We start from the raw sequence: 14289 nt of genomic DNA on the forward strand, positions 1-14289 counted from the left end.
TGGATAGCCACCACTCTGCAACAAATGTTGAGAAGACTGTCAGCTCCGACGGTGTCTGGCTGGGTCCGGACACCGAGCGGCTTAATCTTGACAGGTTCCACTCTTTTCATGACACAAGTGATGCCTGTGATCGTTAGAGAGGGGTTTTTTTTGCCGCATCACGGGAATCCAAGAATCACTTGTGCATGCCAGCGTGCTTAGTCATTGCTGGCTTCACTTCAACAGAGACGAGGACCTTACGATCTACTTTTAATTTGCGAGATCTTCCTTGGAGCAGAGATTTTTGAAAATGTAGGACATTGAACTTCCCGATGTCCTCAAATGATGCAAATTGGCACCTTTTCCACTATTATATTTTGAGCATGTCGCCCCATTCTTCCCCCTTTTTTGTCATCGACCAGACCGAATATAAAAAAAATACCTGGTATTTGAGATAGAACAGATTGTAATGCACTTAGACTTGATGATCGTGAAGAGCAATAAAGCTAGCTCATAAAGTGCTCATGGGAGATCAAGCTGCTTTGTCTGGGGGCTTGCGCTTGATCGATGTGCGGCAGATCTTGGACGTGTTTCTTGAACAAACAGATTCGCATCTAAGGGACCTGTCAGCCAACCTTGGAGCACAGGGAGACGAGGACAGGTATTGCTAAAATGTGTGGGCTGTGCATTCGTTAGACGATAAGTCTTATAATCAGCTTGCCATGAATGCCTAATGGGGATGACTGCTATTTTAGCATCATTTCAGTTTCCTGATGGCTTTTACAACATCAGAATGCTTCTCCTTGGACAAGTCCAGAGCACAACGTGCCACCTGTGGCTGCTCCCACACAGCTCAAAGAAATGCGGTGCAGAAGGGTCCCAGGCAAAGACGAATCTGCTTGCTGTGTGCGCAGGAAGCGTGCGCTCCTCCTGTTTCTGCACAATACAAAGCAACGGCTCCTGCGGTTGCTCATTGTTGTCAAATGGGCCAACAAGGTGCTCACAACCCCTTCTTGGAATGTCCACTCTGCAGCAGTTCTCCCTTTCCCAGCTCTCACAGATTATTTGACGACCCCTTTGCACATGGAGAATGCTCATGCTTATTGTCCCAGCGTTGTCACCTATGCTGGACTAGCCAGGCATGCATGCATTGCGATACCAACTGATGATTGTGATCAATATGTTTGCAGGCGAGGGTGGTGGCAGAGGTGGGGCGTATCCTGGATGTGGCTGCGCGGCAGGCAAATGCCTGCAGGGATGCAGCAGACCAGTTGGCCTATCTGCATGGCGAGCTGGAGGACACTCGCGTGCCTGCCTACGATGTGCCCACTGCCCTTGAGGTCCTGCAGACAGGCATGCTTCTTGCACCTCACACTTGTCCCGCTGTATTGTCAACAGTTCCCTGTTCAAAATTGTAGCGCTGCTTACCTATCAGGTGGACTCATGTTTAGCAGGTCATGCCGGCACACTAGTGTCCAGTGGAATACAAATCAATAAGTGAGACAGGGCATGGGGGTCCCAAAATTGCCAGCCACAGGCGCACCAACACATGTACAGGGTGATCCTGTTTGCACAGCTTCATGCTTGCTGTGAGGCTGACATTTGTCATGATGTGTCATGTACAGGTGATTATGGGCTACTGCCATCCTGCATCGAGGAGTTGCGGCCGCCGCCGGCCCCACCGCCGGCTGTGCGTCGCGCCCGGCTGCGCCTCATGGATCAGATTCTCCGCTCCACCCTGCTGCAGGTCAGTGACTTGTAGACCTTTTTCTTACTTTATCAGCTGCTGTCCCCAGGCGCCTAGTGCCATCATCAAGCCCACCCAACATTGACCTCATTTTATGGAGGAGGGACGGGATCCACTCTCATTTGTTTTATATTGCATATCTATCCTATGGAATGCAGCCAAGTTGGGGAGGGAACCTGGCTCAGATTGAAAACGTGGGAGAAGGTGCGGGGCCAGAGATCACTCAAGATGCAAATTGCTGGTGCAGGAGAAGCTGCCAGCGGGAGTGACAGTGGCGAGTGTGGGTGGGGGAGTGACAAAGCTGCGCTGTGGGGACCTCTGGGAGGCACGGCTCACCCTTGTGCCCGCCCCACCGCCACCGCCAGAGCAGCCCTCAGCACAGCAGGCATGCCATCCTTGCCACCCAGGGCCTTCGTCAATAATGCACTCAATCGGGATTCCTTAGCCTTTGCATTTTGCACTTTCGCAGAACATCAGATGACGTACTGTACAGCTGCTCGATCGTGACTTAGTTGAGAGAAGTGTTAGGCAGGCTTGCGCTATTCTGAGCAAATTGATACATTGGTTTACTCGAAAGGGGTGGCCATCTATTGATGCAGGTGGGCAGAATCGCTTGTTTGGGACACACCCCACATTGTTGGTCAGCAACCTGTCAATGGCAATCTGAGATCCTGCATTCGTACCTTGACATTAATGCTGTGCCTGTGGCAGGATGCATCAGCGGGTGGGGCCGAAGGTGAGCCAGTCACGTCCCATGATGAGCCACAGAAAGCTACTGGTGCAGACTCTGCATCCAAACACGCTAGCGCCAGCGAGCCTCAGAATGCAGATGCAGAGCCCATGGAAGTGGATGGGCAGCAAGCCCTAAACTCAGCAATGGAGGCAGAGGTAGCAGGTGTGCCCATGTTGCCAGCCATCCTTAGAATTGTCTTGATTGGACCTCTTTATGTAGTAATCATAGTCCATAAATTTCCTGGTCAATCCTGATCAGAGCTTAACTCTCAATCTTGCATGCAAGATGTTGTCCTAAAAATGGCAGAGGCACCCGGCACACGGCTTGCAGAGCATAGTTTGGACTGTGAGCAATTCCCTTTGAGCCATGCAGGCGCATCTGAGGAGAGCGATGGCGGGCGAGTGCAGCCTGGTGGGGTGCTGGATGAGAGGTTTAGGTGGCGAGTCCTGTCTGCAAAGGCATTGCCTCAGTTCACCGTAACAGCCCTCATGGCTCCACAGCAGTCCTCCCAGCTTCAGGTACCTGTGCTGGTCGTGTTACACTTTTGAAGCCCTGTGTTGTATCATGTGGATGCTGCCCCGAGGGTTGCAATGTCCATGCTGCGCATGGGTGCCCTGCATACCACAAGCAGGCCGAGCATTGCAAATCGCAACTGAGTAATGTGAAGGGGGCATGTGCATGTGTGATGCACAGGGCGCCATAGAGATGAGGATGTGGGCGGCCTTGGATGCTGCAGAGGAGGTTGAGCGCAGGGAGGGACCTCAGAAGGAAAGTGCATCAGAGAAACCTGAATCTGGTAGCACTGAGCAGGGTGAGGCCTCTGACAAGCTGGTGCCGGTGTTGGCTGTTGCCTTATCAAGCCGAATGCCTGAACTTTCCCGCTCGTTTGCATGAGCCTTGCATACTGACCATCGTACAGAGCCACACATCACCTGTTCGGTGTCACGTAGCTTTCCCTCCAGCAGTTGCATCCGTCCGCAAGATTTTTCGGGTGTGATAGTATTCACGTGACAATGGCTCTTTTGCTCTGCAGGGCCTTCAGGCAGCAGCTTGCCTGGGGTGAAGGCTGAAACAAACGCGAAGCCAGAAGCCGCAGGAAAGAGTAGTGCAGCCCAGGATATGCCGCGGCAGGCGCCTCTGGAAATTCTGCATGGCGTCCTAAGGGATGTGGGCAGCCGCCTGGTGCTTAATCAGGCCGTCATTTGGGCGCGCTCTGCAACAAAGGGCCCCAACGGCCGCTGGGCCAAGCTTCTGCGCATAGAGCCTGCCAAGACCCTCTCCCTGGGCATCAGGTACGGTCTGTTTGCTTCTGTCCCTTGCAAGCCGCCGAAGTTCTTCAATTTGCAACAGTGACTGAGGTTCTACCTTCACTTCACATGGAAAATTGGCGCATTGGCACACGAGGCTTTGCATGCCCATGAAGCGGTGCTTGATTTCTTTTCCACACTGACGTGGCCGTTGGTGTGAGTGGTCCCTGCAAGCATCCTTGAGGTGACATTACCTTTGACTATCTTAATGACGAAGACTGAGCAAACTTCGTTATTGTCCTGCACAGGATCTGCTACTGGCTCAACGTGCCCACAGTCACACCAGAGGACCTGAGGCGGCTGCAGCAGCCAGAATCTGCACCGCCTCTCCCTAAGCCCACCCAACAGCCGCAGCAACACACACCGCCAGCCATTGAGATCGGCGTTGCGAAGAGCGGCGAGCCCTCAATTGTGGCCCGCCCTGAGCTGGTGCATGTGATCCACTCGGTGGCTGTCCGAGCGGCCGGAGCTGCTGTGGCTCTCAGCATGGACCTTGCCAGCCTGGATGCTGAGCAGGTCCTGCTGCGAGCTGCGCAGGCAAACGCTGCCATCCAGCTCGGTAATATCCCATTCAGCAGCCTCATTGTCATGCAATCCGTTCAGTAGGGTTGCATGCTGGCTTTACATTGTGCTCGACGTTGCTCACCGTCATTCCCCCAGACTGGTATAATGTCCACGTCAATAGAGAAACCGAATATGCCTCTGCTTTTGTCATCTGCTCTCTAAATGACACCAGAGAGCCTCCCCCTGCCAGGTGTCAACAAGAAGCAGGGATTGTTCTGCCAGACTAGACAATGTATAATCAAGGTGTGCTGGTTGCAGCCGCAATAGAGGCCCTGCTCCAGCGCAGCGGCAATCTCCAGGCCAACAATGGCGCAATCGCGCTGCAGCCGCCAGCGGCCGATGGCGTTGCCTCCGGCGCGCTCCCGTCGCCTGTTTTGGAGCTCAGCTGCGACGGTGAGCCGCTGCTCAGCGTGAGCGTGCAGCTCCGCACCGGGCTGCTGCTGCTGCACTCCGGCGATGGCGGCAGCGGCGGCTTCTTCAGCAACTTGGGCCAGGAGCTCGCCCCTCTGCTGCGCCAGGTGTGCCTCACCTGCTTGCCTTATTCATTTCACCACCCAACCTTTACCTAGAACACCCCACATTCCATGTAAAGACAGGCAGTAAGGGTGAGAAGCTTCCTTGACAGCTTATACACGAGGAGTCATGGCTGGGCAAACTCCCCTTTTGGCATAAGATGATCGCTCTACATGATAGACACATCTCCGCTGTGATTTCACCAAGCTGCCAAATTGCAAGATAATTGAGAAATTTCCTGGACGGTGACAGGATCACACTTCAATTAGTCACAATTTTGCGCTCTGGCAAATGGCAGGAGGGGGAGAGGCTGGCAGCGCTGCAGGCAGAGGCGCTCAAGCAGGTGCCTGCAGAGGGGCTTGGCACTGTGGGCGCGGCGGCCGCAGATCGGCTGGCGCGCTCCATAGAGTCGCTGTGGCTGAATCTGAGCGTGCGCAGCCGATACTCCCAGCTGCTCAGCGCCGCGCAGAGCCTCGGCCTGCACCGGGCCCAGATCCCCCCCGCACTTCTCAAGGTGCCTTATTAAATGCTCTGAGTCCGCCTGCTGAAAGCATTTGTTGGTGTACTCATCACCACACCTGAGGAAGTGGAACTGCGCAACACTAACATCTGCTCAGTGTGCTGCGAGAAATACAGAGCATTACCGCCTGCCCAGCACACTCAGGCGGTGCACATGCGCTTTCATGGAATCCTCTTCATGGTGTGAGACTGCATTGGTCTCTTGTGCAGCACAACTGATATTCCTCTTTGTGTGTTATATTTGCCTTGAGCGCTTTGTGATGAGGTTTGTCATTTCCAGGCATACGCGGCGTCCAATCCTTTGGCTCGCCTGCCGGCCAAGAATGTGCTGGTCCTGGCATTCCCTCCGGCACCTCCCATGCCTTCACCTCCAGACACACTAGCAGGTGTGCCAGGAAACCCCTTCACATGTCGATTATTGTGCTTTCAACATGAACTGATCCTGGTGTTGCATGTGTACATGTCGAGGTCTGTCTGATGCCTGGAAACCATGATGGGGCCTTGGGGGTGAATTTGTCACCCATGATCGGGCTCATGATGTTGGAATTCTTTCTTTCAAGCTGCCATGCATGACCTGGACTCGTATGTGATGCAGGAGCGGAGGGTGCAAGCAGGCAGGATCGGTTACTACGGCTGTTGGGGAAGGGCGGCGCCGGCGTGCAGCTGTACCTGCAGGCAGAGATGTGCCGCGGTCTCCAGTGGCGATACGGCCTGGTCTTTGCCAGCTGCGACGCGCGCAACACTCCCGTCAAGGTGGGCCGTCCACATCACCAGACTCTCCTCATTCTTGCGTCTTTTGACATCAGGAATCATCGAGATACGGCTCTTGTGTCTTGGAGTTCCCCTGCATTGCCATGACTTCACCATGAATCGGAGATGCACGTTTCTCCTCTCAAACCTTGAACAGGATGGATGTTCCTCTTTGTAATTATGGTAGGAGTCGCAGATTTGCAGGCATTGCTTTGTGCTTTCTCTCCATAAGCACATTCCCAGCAATATGTGATAAGACATGGTTCTGCATGCGTCAGGTGCTGCAAGTCCTGCAAGTGCCGGTGGACTTGGATTTGCGGCCCGCTTCAGGCGGCCAGGCCAGCATCGGCGCGGCGCAAGTCGGCAGCACCGACAAGAGGTCGGCAGACAATGCAACATCCGACGCGCAAACACCATCAGGGCAGCAGCCTGAACAGGCAACAGCCAGGGGCGGTGAAGAAAACGCAAGGGAAAATGGGCATGTAGAGGCGGACGGAGCGGCAGGGACGGATGCGCGCGATCAGGCGCAGTGGGGGCTGAGGCATGCGGCGGAGCTTGGTGAGGTGGTCAGGTGGTGCGCTCCCAGGATCGCCTGGGAGCTGCTGCGGCTGCAGCTCAAGGTGAGCCTATTACATCCATTTACATGACTTTGCTTGGAGAGCCCTGCAGTGGATATATCGCCGGGACTTCTGACCCTGGTGTCGATTTGAGTCTATCTAGCCACCTATGCACTATTGGTGTCTTGGGCATGACCGGGATCGCACTATATGGTGGCATGTTTTGGTAAGCAGCAAGGCCTGCATTCAAGTGTCAGTTTTACCCATGCTGGGATCTGGTTTTATGTTGTTACAACACTTGCACTGTACAGATGGATTTTCCGCTGATTAGATTTCTGTGCTGTTGCAGGTGCTTGGCATTAGCTACACAGAGGAGGTGTGCCTGGCAGAGCTGCCTGCTGCGGCGTGTGCTCTTATGGCCAACGGGCAGGTCCCACTCAAAGCCAAGACCTCTGCTGCCACAGCCGCCTCGGGCGCCCTGCAAAAATGCCTGCGCCTGCATGGACTGCACTCCCTTAAGTTGCTGGATCATACCAATGGTAAGCTATTCCATTCGTTGCGCGTCTTCATTTTTACATACTTCTGTTTATTCTGTGAGGGCTGCTAACCCACAGTGACATTTTTCGGTGTATATGCCACCGCAGCATAAGGGCGTCATCTCGCCGACCTTTCCTTCTAGTCCTTTGATTGACGGCCGTGATTCTCAGGACTGAATGTCAGGACTAGGAAAGCAGGTCTCAGAAGATGACACCTCTATGGGACTTCTCAGAGGGACATGATTGACGCTGGCGGCTGTGTTCAGGTGTGAGCGGCCCAACAGGGGTGCTGCTGCGGGTGTTCCCTGACTTGCAGCTGGGCCAGAGCGCTTGGTCTGTGACAGTGCAGAGCGCCTACTTTGGCGGCCTGCCAGCCAGCTGCGCTGCATGCTCTGTCCAAGCTGACGCCGACTGCGGCGCCCAACACATCTCCCAGACAATGCATGGTCTCACCCTTGCCTACAGCTTTGCAACAGGTGACACTGCTTGCCTCTCTGCATGTGTCCTCTTCAAGCTATTGATGCCAATGGCACCTTGGACCTCCATCAACCTCTCACAATGTGAGCATCCCAATGGGAGCAGAATTAGTGGCACCGTCTGAAGCGGGGAGCAGAGTTCCTCGCCCGATTTGGATGACCGCATCTGCTGCAGGGTGATGGGCATGCAATTCTGTTCTGTTCCCCATCGTTCCTCTCATCTTCAGGACCCTGCTATCAGCCTTACTAACATTCTTATCTTTTCCCTTTCCAGGGGGCACGGTGGAGCGCGCAACAGGAGATCTGCGGCGCCTGATCAGGCTGCACCTTGCACTTGCGCGCATCGCGGCCCTCATGCGCGCGGCAGCCGGCACTGATTCAGCCGCCCTCGGCGATTTCCAACCCTCCACAAACTCCTCTGATAAAACTGCACCCAGCCAGCGGCATGATGCCCTGGCCAATGGCAACGTGGCAAAGCACAGCCCAGGCATCTCAGCACCAGCACAGGCATGCAACAGCAGCATAGACAGCAAGACAGGTATTGCAAGCACGGCAGGGCATGACTCGCGTTTTGCATCGCTGACGTGGCAGGCCCAGCAGGGCAGCGGCGTTGTCTCCGTCTCGGCAGTCTCTGCAGACCGCGCAGTTCTCCTGATCACTGCTCCCACAGATGTGGCAGAGGCCTCGGGCAACAGAACAGTTGTCGCAGATGGGGTCAGCGATGCTGTTCCAAAGCAGCACAGCTCGCTGCCACAACTTCGTGTCACCATGGAGTGGGTGGCGGTCAAGGGGAGCTCGGCAGCGCGCTCTAGTGCAGGTGCAGAGTTTGGAGGCGGCAGAATGACAGCGCAAGAAGCAGGGTCCAACGGGATCAGGTGCCGCATGTCGTCTGCTCCCGCGCTGCTTGCCCCGGTGCTGCAGGCCTTCGCGGACATGGCAGGTGCTCGCTCAATCCTTCCCTTCAAATAATGTCTCCTCCTCGCATGTTTGCCTTGCCCATCCAGCTTGCACTCATCATGGGATCTTTGATCTTGTGTGTGTCGTCTTTCTCCATGTCACTTAGTATGGGTCGTTTCCAGCCTGCCCTGCACAGAAAAAAAGTGTTGTTAATATTATATCAAACGCTATTTCTGCTGCAGAGCATGGATCTCAGGTGAAGAGCATAGAATATCTTGGAAGAGATGATATCCTGTGTGCAGATGCTGGAGAGGAAGAGCTTCTGCTGGACGCGCTGTCTCTGTGCGGCTGCGCGCTCGCCACGCTGGCGGCTGAGTTGGCGCCCGAGGCCTTACGAAACGCCGGCCTCCTGCCAGAAGAGGTCTCTATGGATGCGGCTGTTGCCCCTTACAAGCTGCGCCTGTGCATTTCGCAGGTGAGCATGCTTGCAAATTTCTCCCTGCCCTGCATGCTAAAGGTTGCCTTCCAGTCCCATCATGCTTCAGGCACACTAGGGGACTGGCAATCATGAACTGTGCACTAGGACAGGAAGTGCAGTCTGTGGTGTGTTTTTGGACTCAGGCCTACTCCTTTGATCACAACCTTGACTGGGTGTATCAGGCCTGCTGGTGATTGCATGCTGCTTCCTCGTTTTGACTTGCTGTGCGACCAAATTTTATTGAGATGTGCGTGTTGTGGATGAAGGCGCCGGATGCGCAGCTGACAGTTGGGATGCATCTGCTAGCAAGCGGCCTGATCTGGCTGGCCCCGTCAGCCAGCCAGGAGCATGTGCGCGCTGATCTAGTGGACCGGCTGAGCCGCCTTCCTGAGGCGTTCCTGCCCGATGCTCCTGAGACAGCAGCCTCTGATCAGGAGGTCAGCCTTCTTCACCGTCCTTGCCTCATGCTGGCCACACTTGATGCCCATGGACTGAACACTGTAATTTTCCAGCTGTGGAAATGCTTGGATCCAGAGACAAAGAGGAAGGTTGTAAGACTTGGGCGATAGGGTGTCAGGGTTGGCAGCTAATTATGTTGATCGAGTCAAGAGGGCATGCAATACCTTCAAGGAGTTTATTATTTGATGACAATGACTTGGGTGTGCAGAGTGGGGAATCGAAGAGGAGGGGTCCTCAGACAGCGCCGTCAGTGCTGGACTCAGCCATGGAGATCGACGGTGTCGCATCCCCGCCACTGGAGGCTCCAGCGGGCAGGAGCCCAGCAGCTGCAGGTCTGTGGGTGCGCGTCAAAACGCTGCCAGCAGCTCTGCGCATGGTGCTGAAAGTCGCAGCAGAGATGGCTTGAGCGTGTGAGTCGATTTTTGCATGGTAGCGTTCCAGTGCCTTGAGAATGCCTTTGTGGAGGTTCTTGTGCAATATGCATGAACACTTTCATTGTTTGCTGGGTGTAAATTTTGGCTGGCCAGTCACGACCGGTACCAATCAAGTTACGGTGAGTGATGCACTCTGCATTTATATCATCTTACACATGCTCATGTGCATTCAGGCAGTTGCTTTCATTGATCTGAACGCTGTCTGAACAATTCATTCATCACTGCATTCCAGGCAGGAAGCCTCAAGAAGTCTGGCATTCAGTAAAATATCGGCTGTCACCAATTTTCATCTCTGGCGGCCCAGCGCATGACAGCTGCATTCACCACCATCCTGATGCGCCACAGGTCTTTAATCCGCAGATTGCAGTTTATTAGCTTCCCCTGAACCATCCAAACCAGCACACAACTCAAAACCCGCTCTCTTCGCCCCTCTCAGTGAACTCCTGAGCAAAATGTTTGGATGGAGCGAATGTAAATGCTGCATTTCTGATATTGAGCACAGGGCCTAGCTGGACCCACCTGGGTTGCAAATTTTTTTGCTGTTTCATGATTTTCGCAGCCAGGCCTGTCTGAGGTCCCCTCATAATCCTCAAGCACCACTGGAAAGTACTGGTAATCCACATACTCGACGTTTGAGTAGTAAATATTCTCCATCTGCACACCAGGTCACACATTCTCCACAACATGCATCTTCTTGGGCTGCCACAGTGCAGCAAACTGTCAACAGCCACAGGTAACCCACTCTGGATATCTGAAGAGCAAGAGACTGGGTCTTCGTAAAAATGACCTTTACCGTTGACACTCTCTCATTTTGAGGATGACTCGGCAGCAGCTATGCAGAAATGCTCTCATGGCATGGATGAGTGGGCACCTGGGTGGAGGTGTTCCTTGCTGTGTTGTAGTAGTTCATCACAATGGCTGTGCCTCCAGGCGGCAGGAAGACAGACACGGTCCCCAGGCCTCCGCATGGAGTGATGAGCACTGTCGTAGACGCCATCAGCTCCAACTGCGCAGCAGCACACTCCACTTTTACGCAATCTTGCAGCATCTTTGCTGACTTGACTTTGCTGCATGTGCATATATGTACTCCCAGCAGAGCATCTGTACAAGAAGATTGCGCCAAGGTTGCAGGTTGCAGTAATCTGCTCTTCAGGCTCCATCAGACTGGCTGTCAAAGAAAGGGAGGGAGAGCTCTGTCTGCATTATTAACACACATTACACAGCCCCGCCACCAGTGGTTGTTTATCTGGACCCAATCTGGCTCTGGCTCGCACATGTGTTGCGGCTATAGCTGGGCAATGCATCAGAGACAAACCTAGAGGAGATGATCGGACCTGCTGGCGGATGCTCATGCGCTCTATGCTGGCCCCATTCACCACGACCACCTGCACCCGAGGGAAGTCGGCCGCCAGAGCAGCAGCAATCTCGCGCAGGTTCTCGATGCGGCGCTTGCCCCGCTTGTCCAGCAGTGTGATACGCGGCTGACGCGCCAGGCCCTGGTCATTCACCCCCAGATTTACCATCGCCGCTGCCCTGCGCACACGCAAGTGAGAGGGGGTAAGCATGCATGCTGTCAATAATGGGGCTGGTTGCGAACTGGAGACCGGCCAGCAATCATGAAGCCCCCTGTGTAGCTATGCTTACACAGGATCACAGGAATGGACATGGACAGAATGTGGTTAGACAAAGCAGCTGGTCAGTAATGCAACACAGCAATGTCAAGGCAACATCCCTGAACCCTCAGGTTTTAAATATCTTGGGCTGCAGTGCACACTGTCCCTCAGCCATAGAAGCCCACAGCTGGAAAAATATTCTTACTGAAGCCTGGCATGTAAATGTGTGGGAGTGCAATCACCTGAACGGGAGCGCTCTGGCGCGTGCCAGCGTGAGGTGCATGTGGGCAGACCCAGCCACCAGGGTCTTCACACATGTCAAGTCTGCAGCCTCCGAACCAGCGGCCCGGAACTCATGCAGGGGCAGCACTGGGTTGCGCGATATCATGCGCAGCAGGGACCTTTCAGAATTCTCTGGGTTGATGAAGATGTTGATGGCATCTGGGTTGGTGCCCTGCCCAGCAGTCGCACACAGATCAAGGCAGGTTCTTTATATGCATCACATTGCACATTTACTTACTTAATCCTGACTTTGCATCTCATCTGCTGTCTATCAGGTTAGCATCTCTTCACCCTTCAGGTGGTCCACTCGATACATAAACTTGCAATCAACCACGTGGCCACATCATACCGTAACCATTTCAGAGCACTGCACGACAGTGCAATGCTTCACCTCTCAGGATAAAGGCCGCACAAAGGGCTTCTGAACAAAGACATATGCAGACATCAAGGCAGAGCGAGGGCCAGAGGCAAGGGGAGGGCTGCCTCGCAAGTGAACATTGTGCAGCAACAGAAATACTTTGGGCTCCGGTCCACGATTTCTAATTGACCTTTTGTAGATGACGGGAAGAAAGTTTACCTGGTGTTGGGCAAGCAGTAGCTGGAAATCGGGGGTGTACAGCTGGAGCGTCTGCAGCTGGTTGAAGACAGCGTACAGGAAGTCGAACAGGGCGTGGCCATAATTGAAGGCGTAGTCGTTGGTCGATGCGTACACCGCCACTGGCTGGCTTGCATAGGCTGCATCCCTGGGGATGGCCCTGGTCACCACTGTCGGTGCCCAGGGGAGGATGTAGGGCTCTATGGTCACATGGCCTGCATGCACAGCAAATTTATCAAATGTGCCTCATTGACAAATGGAGCATTTGTTGGCGGTCTATGATGCTGCTTGTGCTTTCCTAGGGGCGCAGCTTCTACTGTGCAGCAGAAATGATCACAGATGCCCTGATTGAATGATGAAGCATGGGCAAGGCAATAAACAGCAGGTTGGGATGCATGCATGCTAGCATGCATGGGCGGGAGAAGAGCTGCAGCGCTGGTCAAGCTCACCTGTGGAGACAAAGCTGTGTGGGAGGGTGAAGTGAGGTCTTGCATGGTGGTCGTAGAAGAGAGGGACACCAGCAAAAGAAGGGTCTGTATAGTACTGAAAACGCTGGGAGCTGTGATTGAGGCAGATGTTGTTGAAGCGGCACAGCTGATGCCCTGGATCCTCACTCCAAGATGTACCTGCATGCATGAACTCTTCTCTCTTCCACTAATATTTTGATGATTCGAATGTTTTAAAGCTTGTGTGCTGCAGCTGCAAGTCTTGTTGGGTCAAGCACCAGGTAACACAGGCAGCAAAGGTACAGGGAACCAAAGCAAAGAGAATGTGGCAAGCTTGAGCTCCAGCCAAACAAACAGTCTCAAAGTGCAGCCACTACTCTTGAGGCAGTACTGCTTCAAGACAGCTTCCTTTGACTGCAGCTTTGGCTGAACAAGCAGCTTGAAAACTTTAGATCTTGCCTGTGCAAAAGAAGGTGGAGTAGGTAACACCAGTGTTGTCAGCTGCAGGCACCTGTTGCCCTACGTAGCGCAAGGTCTCCAGATTGGCCTTGTGCATATACTCAGACAGTCGTGCCGTGCTGGAAGACTTGGAGTCTCCTGAAGGTGGCAATGCAGTGTCCTTAGTAAAATCTAATTAGAGGTCTACAGAAAGCTTAGGCTTGGCTCTGTTTGGGAGACAATCACCTCATACGATCAAGCTATTCCAACGCACCATTCCAATTGATTGAGATGATCGTGATCGCCAAGACTACCAGCAGCAAACAGGCCGAGGCGACGAAGGGACGCTTCTTTGGTCGCCCTCGGTGATCATACAGAAGCGACATCCCTGCCTGGGGTTCTTTACATCAGCGGTGAACTCTAGGAACTGCTGCATGGCTGTGTGGCTTTAAAACTGCAGACCGACATAACAGCGGAACTTGACTCTGTCTTTACGAGCCTCAGTAGGATTCACGAAGTCGTATCCTTGAGCTTTAAAAGTTACAATCAACTGGCTGATTGAGTACAGGCTTCCAAGCTTCTTTTGTGAACGCATTCCGTGCATGACAAATCGTTCTTAGAGTTTCATTCCGGAAGCATGCATGCATGGATGACGTCATCGTGGGGGTCTGGATTTGAGCGGGAGGAGAGTTGTAATTCTCTAGCCATTTAGTACCCAGATGGTGAGGAGGAGTATTTGCTGCAGCTTCCCGATCAACAGAAGTATAAGGTTCAAGATTGGATTGGTAGGCCTTGTCTTCCGCCTCTAACAGGTACCCCTTGCACATTGGCAGCAATGGGCTGCATGCATGATCATATGACTTTTACAGGACACCTTTGACAAATAGATGGCATGCATTTGTGCAGCGCAATATATTGACTACCAGCCCAACAGTTGTGCCACGGTGTGGCAGCCACACCATGATC

At 53.6% G+C, this 14289-nt stretch overlaps 2 protein-coding genes across 2 annotated transcripts; one reads left to right on the forward strand and one right to left on the reverse strand.

Moving 5' to 3' along the window:
* Positions 1-503: 503 nt before the first annotated feature.
* COCSUDRAFT_63601 (hypothetical protein) lies at positions 504-9921 on the forward strand (the record flags this gene model as incomplete). Its single annotated transcript, XM_005647732.1, has 21 exons — positions 504-640; positions 894-975; positions 1170-1319; positions 1637-1726; positions 1974-2066; positions 2438-2621; positions 2832-2977; positions 3153-3270; positions 3493-3751; positions 4015-4325; positions 4589-4848; positions 5142-5357; positions 5643-5748; positions 5958-6115; positions 6391-6732; positions 7019-7208; positions 7472-7681; positions 7956-8621; positions 8881-9053; positions 9323-9493; positions 9724-9921. The coding sequence occupies 21 exons, from the start codon at positions 504-506 to the stop codon at positions 9919-9921; spliced, it is 4260 nt and encodes a 1419-aa protein (XP_005647789.1).
* A 304-nt stretch (positions 9922-10225) lies between these two features.
* COCSUDRAFT_63602 (hypothetical protein) lies at positions 10226-13075 on the reverse strand (the record flags this gene model as incomplete). The annotated part of the gene is made up of 7 exons (XM_005647733.1): positions 10226-10330; positions 10469-10603; positions 10821-10955; positions 11284-11482; positions 11805-12016; positions 12422-12654; positions 13066-13075. 7 exons carry the CDS (start codon positions 13073-13075, stop codon positions 10226-10228), a joined length of 1029 nt encoding a protein of 342 aa, XP_005647790.1.
* Between the last annotated feature and the right edge of the window lie 1214 nt (positions 13076-14289).

This window comes from Coccomyxa subellipsoidea (assembly GCF_000258705.1).
Source record: "Coccomyxa subellipsoidea C-169, whole genome shotgun sequence".
In the NCBI taxonomy this organism is placed as follows: Eukaryota; Viridiplantae; Chlorophyta; class Trebouxiophyceae; family Coccomyxaceae; genus Coccomyxa; species Coccomyxa subellipsoidea.